At 40.0% G+C, this 6,939-nt stretch overlaps 2 protein-coding genes across 5 annotated transcripts in view; one reads left to right on the forward strand and one right to left on the reverse strand.

Annotated features, from left to right (window-relative positions):
• Positions 1–120: 120 nt before the first annotated feature.
• On the reverse strand, positions 121–2,451 carry LOC125200790 (protein OCTOPUS-like). Its single transcript, XM_048098560.1, has one exon. It carries the CDS (start codon positions 1,949–1,951, stop codon positions 269–271), a length of 1,683 nt encoding a protein of 560 aa, XP_047954517.1. The 5' UTR covers positions 1,952–2,451; the 3' UTR covers positions 121–268.
• Positions 2,452–4,890: 2,439 nt separating this feature from the next.
• The window catches only part of LOC125212399 (riboflavin synthase-like), a 4,589-nt gene continuing 2,540 nt past the window's right edge, over positions 4,891–6,939 (forward strand). The window contains exons 1-3 of one of the 4 annotated variants that reach the window (XR_007174667.1): positions 4,891–4,999; positions 5,150–5,178; positions 5,869–6,835. Coding sequence is in view for 1 of the 4 variants with exons in the window: in XM_048112571.1 (XP_047968528.1) it covers positions 5,986–6,834 (849 nt within the window). In the remaining 3 variants the exon portion in view is untranslated. Of the gene's footprint in view, positions 5,000–5,050; positions 5,179–5,868; positions 6,926–6,939 lie in introns of those variants that run through there. The other 3 variants (XR_007174664.1, XM_048112571.1, XR_007174666.1) reach the window with 3 other exon arrangements.

The raw sequence follows: 6,939 nt of genomic DNA on the forward strand, positions 1-6,939 counted from the left end.
GATAGTAGATTTTGCATCATTTCCTTATTCATAGTTCTGATCTTGCTAAATCCACAGCAGGGATATACAGCCACAACTTCTCCTATCTAGTATAAGATTCAAATAAACCAGGCAAGAAAATGAAGAAACTTCTACTTTCGTGTTAACAGAAGAACTTTGCAAACAGTTTATGTGACAGTATTACATACTTTGGTGCACAAAAGCAAATTAAAACTCCACATAGCTCACAAAACAATAACCATGCTGAGAATAATTTGGCTACCTCCAGTCAGTTTAATTGCAAGAGATTCCCAGCAATGGAGTGTGAGTTCTGGAATTTGAACTTCCCGGACTTGCTATTCCTCATGCTCCGCAATGGTGTCATATAGAAGGGTGTAACACCATTATCAAGATCAACAGAGGGGAATTTCGTGCTCCTGTTTCTTTCCAGCTTGAAATTCCCCTTCTCACTGAGAGTGAATCCACCTGCACTGTCAACACTCCTCCTTGCATAATATGATCCCAGACCATCACACGACTTTCTTGAAGCAGCAACACTACTGCTTCGTGCCAGCTTCCAATCCCCAACGTCGCTCAGAAGCTCACTAGCCTCCTTTGCTTGCTTCTCACGAGCAGCATCCCTGACTGCATCCACTTTTAAGGTCTCACCTACATTCTCGCAATTCTTGTTTCTGAAGCCAAGCACGTTACAGACTTTACGCCACCTAACAGATTTCTTCGCTGATGCATTCATGTTACCACCACCAACGACAGCAACATTTCCTGGTGTGGATCCAAGCTTTTCTAGTTCATCAGCTTTACCAGAACTCAATCGCCAATCTTTCAACTCCTTTTCCGTGATCACCAACTTCACGTTTGCAGGGGAGGACACTCCATGATCCTCCAAACTTATCCCTTTCTTTCCGAAGCTCCTAACAGAGCTAGACCGATCAAAGCTACTGCGCCTCATGGATGAGGAGGAATCTGAGTTTGAGTGGCCAGAACCCGAAGCTCCAGAACTACTCTCATCCTCTATAATTGATTGCATTGGCCCATCAACCGACAATCTGTGATTCTCAAACCTGCTAGCATTCCCTAAGATTCCACTCTCAACAGCAGAGAACATTGGAGCCAGCCTCGGGATTGTTCTTGCTATCATATACCCATCCCACGAAGCTCTCGGCTCCTCAAACGAAATCCGACCACCATCAACCGAAAACCTCGGTTCAATGTCACAGGATCTTCTCCCCATAATCTCACTGTGATTTTCCTCGAATTTTCGTCCATCATTGCCAGCAACAATAGCATTGTTTTTATTCTCTTTTATCTTGCTATTCTTTTGCCTCCAGATGCGCAGTTTCTTACTGAACACCGATGCTGCTCCAAAGATATTCCCAGCAATATCTCTCAAATCCTTAGTTTTCTTACTCTTGTTCCCAAATTCGAGATCTATATACTCTTTCATCGACTTAAATTCCCCTTCCTCGACCTCCTCATCCCTATTATCACAATCGACATTCAAACCCCCAAATCCCCCATCCGAAACCCTAACCCTATCCTGATTCTTCTTCCGCGGCTCGATCACAGTGCAAGCGTCCCTCAAAAGCCCTACATTCTTCGATTCAACCTTGGCCTCACTCCCCGATCCGCTCTTCAGATCGTCCGCATCGAACAGATTAGAGAGCGATCCCCTAGCCGAAACGACGTCGCACGACTTCCGCCTGGGCTCGTTGAGGCCGCTGGAGGAGGCTTCGCATCTGGAAGTAGAAGCCACTGACCTGCAGCGGCGGAGCTCCGGCGAGGCGGCATTGGGGGCGGAGGCGTCGAGGCCGGAGAGTCGCTCTCGGAGGCAGGAGGCGCAAATGCCGGTGATTGGATCGTCGGGGTGGCGGTAGCAGGGGGAGAGGCGGCGGGTGGTTAGAGCGGCGGCGCGGGTTCGGATCCGAGATCGGGAATCGGGTCGGATCGTCATTGGATGGAAATAGGGCTTAACTGCATATAGAGATGCAATGTAGGTCTGTGTATGTGTAGGCTTGAGGATTACAGAGTAGGAGTGAGGATGACTCAAGTCTGAGTATTTCCGTGTCTGCTACTGAGATATGAGCAGAAGATGAGAGAGGGCTAGAGAGAGAGAGGGTATCCTAGGAAGAGGGCAAGATGGCGACAACGCAAGGACAAGAACCCTCGATAAACCCTCCATTAATCATTTATTATAAGGGGCGCTCACATTTATTCATCTTATCTTCACCTTAGACTAGACCATCAACACTAGGGCGCTCAGGACGGTGCATAGTCTCCTTATCGTCCGCCACTGTTGGTGGGCGATACTCCACCTTAGGGTGCGCCCGATACCTCATTCAGCATGGGACGTTGTTGGACACCCACTACACACTCATATATTGTTAGGACTCGAGTAGAGCCTGGTACCTTGAGAAGATGATCGATGAGTTTCAGCGTCACTTGGAAATGGACTAGACCAGATCTCCCGCCTTATTCATAGTGCACTTGTTTTTTTTCACTCTTCATATGTTTGTAACTTTTTTTTAAAATTAAGTAATGTAAGGTTTGTCTTTAATTTGTGGACTCTTGCTATTTATTTTGCTGATTTATATATTTGCAAATATAAAAAATAAATACAAAGTAGTTGTTAACAAGATAGGACGGGATAGTAACTATTTTAATTTTTTTATTTGACCAAAGTTGTCAATAGGAGATGTATGGCCGAATCGGGAACTAATTTTTTTCATTTTCAAAATTTGTTCCTGCAAGGACTCAAATCCTTGACATATCAACATCTCCTCCACTCCACCACAAGGCCTTGATGAAATATAATGAACATTGATTAATTTATACATACATGAAAATTTATACGCCCAGTTAACCAAACAATAAAATAAATCATTTTAATTATATATTCTATAAATAATTTGTGATTATAATATATATTAAATTATAGGAGTAATTATTATATCTTAAATTTTAATCATACTTACTAGTAACTAAATTTTATTGTTATTTTATATTTCCTCCGTCCGCGAATAGGAGTCTCGTTTTTCCATTTTAGTCCGTCCGCAAATAAGAGTCTCGGTTCACTTTTACCATAAATGATTATAAGGTCCCACCTTCCACTAACTCATTTCACTTACATTTCTTTTAAAACTAATATATACAAGTGGAACATCTATTTTACTAACTTTTTTCCACCCACTTTTTTTAATATTTCTTAAAACTCATGCCGCCCATGATTGAGACTCTTAATGGCGACGGAGGGAGTAAGATATAGTATCATTCAGATTTGTTTACATATTATTGGTTATAGTTTACTGTTTATTAAATATTATTTTTTAGGATATATTTTATTTAAAAACCTAATATTCTTTTTAAATAATTTTATAATATTACTTCATCACATGCACATTTTTGAAATAACGTAAACTTTATCTACTTCTATACATTTAATATTATATTTTCAGCTACACTAATTTATTTATTTAATTATATTTACTAATAAAAAAATATTCAATTATAATATTTGAATACTAGTTTTTTATTTATATTATATCTATAACTAATTATTTGTAAGGTTTACTGTTTTTTTTTACATGAATTATATTTTTATTCTCTTTATCTTTCTTACTTTATTCCTTGCTTCTACTTTTAACACAATTTCTTAATTTTTATGTCCAAAAATATTGACTCAACTTAGTTAAGACGAAGGGCGTATATAACAATAATACAAATAGAAAGCGAAAATATTGAAAACAAGATAAAGAAAAGAATGAGCTAATCATCGTTTTATTCCTAGCCTATTGCGTTTTGCACCACATCACAAGCTGTTGTGTACGAGTGTCAAAACGGGTAGCGGATAATTTCCATCCCGACCCGATACCTGCTACTCGGAGACAGTGGAAAATGGGGCGGGATCGGGTAGTGTATTTTAAAATTTTGAGGATATGGGTAATACCCGATACCCGCCTTATACCTGATAAACCCGATAATACCCGATATTTTTATGGTTATGGTTTTCAAAATTTTTATTTTAATTAATTAGTTTCAAATAGTTAATTAGTTTCGAAGTACTTGATAACTTTATTCCTTATTGTATCTCGCTGCCACTCGCAAGCATGAGTTTAGCATCAGCAATAGCGGACGTCCCGGCGGACATCGGACCGGCGTACCGGACGTCCGCTATTAGGCATGCCGGAGGCGAACACGGACGTCGCTTGCGGACACCGTAGATCCGCGGCTTTCCGACGACGGACGTACCGGTGGATGTCCCAATTTTTCTATTTTTTTTTAAAAAAAAACTCTATATATACGGCTCGTTGCAAACTCTATATTTACGATTTTTTTAAAAACTCTAACACTGTATTATCGTCGAAAATGAAGGCCTAAAACAAAAACATATCCCCGTTCGACTAGCGGCAAACTATAGAGATTCAAGGCATAACATGTACTTTGTTTGAATCGTTTTTTAGTTTAGGATGATTTTTTTTTAACTATGTAATTTTTTTAATTTAAATATGTATGCTTTATTTTAAAATAAAATCGTTGCATTTTCCCCGTATTCGTGTCGAAATTTTAATTAAGTAAATTACATATTTGTGAATTTTTCTTATTGTGAATGTCCACCATTGTGCAGTGGGATGTCCTTATGACATGACAGAAAGTGTTTTTGAAAAGTCCGCCGGGACATCCGCACCATTGCGGATATGTGCGGATGCTCTTTAGGTGAGTATTTCTTTTTCTTTTTTGTTTCATTTTAATCATTTAAATATCAAAATACGTAGAAGTAGGAGTAGTCTTTCTGAAGGAATCACTATCGGAGTAAGAATAGTTATAAAGAAGGCCAGAACGCTATAAGTAAAAGGAAATGGCGCATCACAGTGAACTCCACTTGTAATTTACAGCTGCTAATCCATCCATTCCACCCGTTGCTCTCTCTAGTCTACCACTCGCCAACAATGACTTCCCATTCTCTCACTACGCTTAACCAGCGCCTCTGCTCGATTTCAATTAGGTAATTTAGGTCCTTTTAGTATCTTATAAATAGGGGGTTTTGTTTTTTGTACGCAAAAAAACATCGTCTGGCTTAGATCTTTCAGTTCGGCTTGGCCAAGACCCACTGAATCGCTGACGCCTATCCTTCTCTTTCTCTTCCCCTATCCAGCCGTCCATCCTCACACCTATTGCCAATTGGTAAGCATTTTTTAGTAATTGGCTTTTATGTGATGCTCAAATATTATGAGTTTGAATTGAATTGAATTTGGGTTGGATTAAACTTGTCTTTCGGACTTTGACTATAGTGATTGGCTTTTTGTTGAGGTCTTAAATTTGGAAACTTGTTTTCGAAATACTAGTTAAATTTTAAGAGAACTTTTGCACAATAGATTAACTTTTATTTTACACCAAATAAAAAACTCATATTTTAGGAGTATATTGATTGATATTGATATTGATATTGATAAACAAGTCTCAAGAGTTTAGTCGGTCCCTTGGTACAGTTCCTAGTATGCTTTAGATTTTTATTGGTGTAAATTTGCAAAACAATAACTTGTTTTGAGTTGTGTCTGAGATCACATGGAAAGATAAAATATAAATAAAAATTAACTGAAAAATATTACTGCTTGGCTAGGAGTAGCTAAGTCCTCTTCGAACCTAAACAACTACGTTGGTTTACATGGATATATTGGATCTATTTCTTTCCCATGGATATTGCATGTCTAAGCTTTTTATATTTTGTTCTCCTTCATGTGGTTTTATTTGTTTCCTTATACAGTGTCTGAGATGCCTGATCTATATATGAGATTCTTCATGCTTCGTGTTAATAGTTCATTTGTTTCTTCATGTCTTTTTTCTTTTGTAACATTATTTGTGATGCATATATAGGAAGTATGGCAGCATATGAAAAGAACAAAGATAAGAAACATAAAGCAAGCACTGCATTGTGGAGTGCAACTTATTTAGAGAAAGAAGAACTAAATAGTAACTTATTTGAAAGAAAAAATGGCTCTATCTTGCCCACCAACCCTCCTCTCCGGCCCTCGCCAGAATCCATCGACGGCGGCCAGAACACTCTCAATTTCCGACCTTTCCGCTGCTTCACCTCCGAGGAAGCCTCAGCTCCACTCCAAACTAGCGTTAAAACAGCCTCCACTCTCATCGATCTTCACTAAACCCTCCAAACCCCACCAGCCCAAAATGGCCAACACCACAGTGAAATCCCTTTTCACTGGAATTGTGGAAGAAATGGGCACAATCAAGCACCTGGGTTTCGACCAACCCGACAGTTTCACCATGAAAATCCAAGCAAAAACCGTTCTTGAAGGCGTGCACTTGGGCGACAGCATCGCAGTCAACGGAACCTGCCTAACGGTGACCGAATTCGACACCGTTTCGTCCGAATTCTCGGTTGGGTTGGCGCCGGAGACGCTGCGGAAGACCTCTCTGGGCGAATTGGAGAGTGGGTCTTTGGTCAATTTGGAGAGGGCGCTGAGCCCTAGCACCAGAATGGGGGGACATTTTGTGCAGGGGCATGTCGATGGGACCGGAGAAATCGTGGAGTTGAGGCCGGAGGGAGACTCACTGTGGGTGAAAGTGAAGGTTGGGAGGGAGATTTTGAGGTACATTGTGCCTAAGGGGTTTATTGCTGTGGATGGGACAAGTTTGACTGTGGTGGATGTGTTTGATGATGAAGGGTGTTTCAATTTCATGTTGGTGGCTTACACACAGCAGAAAGTTGTGATTGCTTTGAAGAAAGTTGGGCAGAAGGTGAATTTGGAGGTTGATATTTTGGGGAAGTATGTGGAGAGACTGCTTGGGAGCGGATTTGTGGATTCATTCAAATCATCTTGAAGTAATACCTTTTCTACTTGAGCTTTGTCTTGTTTTAGGGTATTTTCTTGTGATAACTTGTTGTGTTTGTTATGTTTCTTGATGAGCTAAGGCGGTGTCGTCTTC

Source organism: Salvia hispanica, chromosome 1 (genome assembly GCF_023119035.1).
Source record: "Salvia hispanica cultivar TCC Black 2014 chromosome 1, UniMelb_Shisp_WGS_1.0, whole genome shotgun sequence".
Classification (NCBI taxonomy): Eukaryota; Viridiplantae; Streptophyta; class Magnoliopsida; order Lamiales; family Lamiaceae; genus Salvia; species Salvia hispanica.

Bases quoted from the DNA above. Each gene is read 5' to 3' on its own strand.
- LOC125200790 (XM_048098560.1), bottom strand. From the start codon at position 1,951: ATGACGATCCGACCCGATTCCCGATCTCGGATCCGAACCCGCGCCGCC.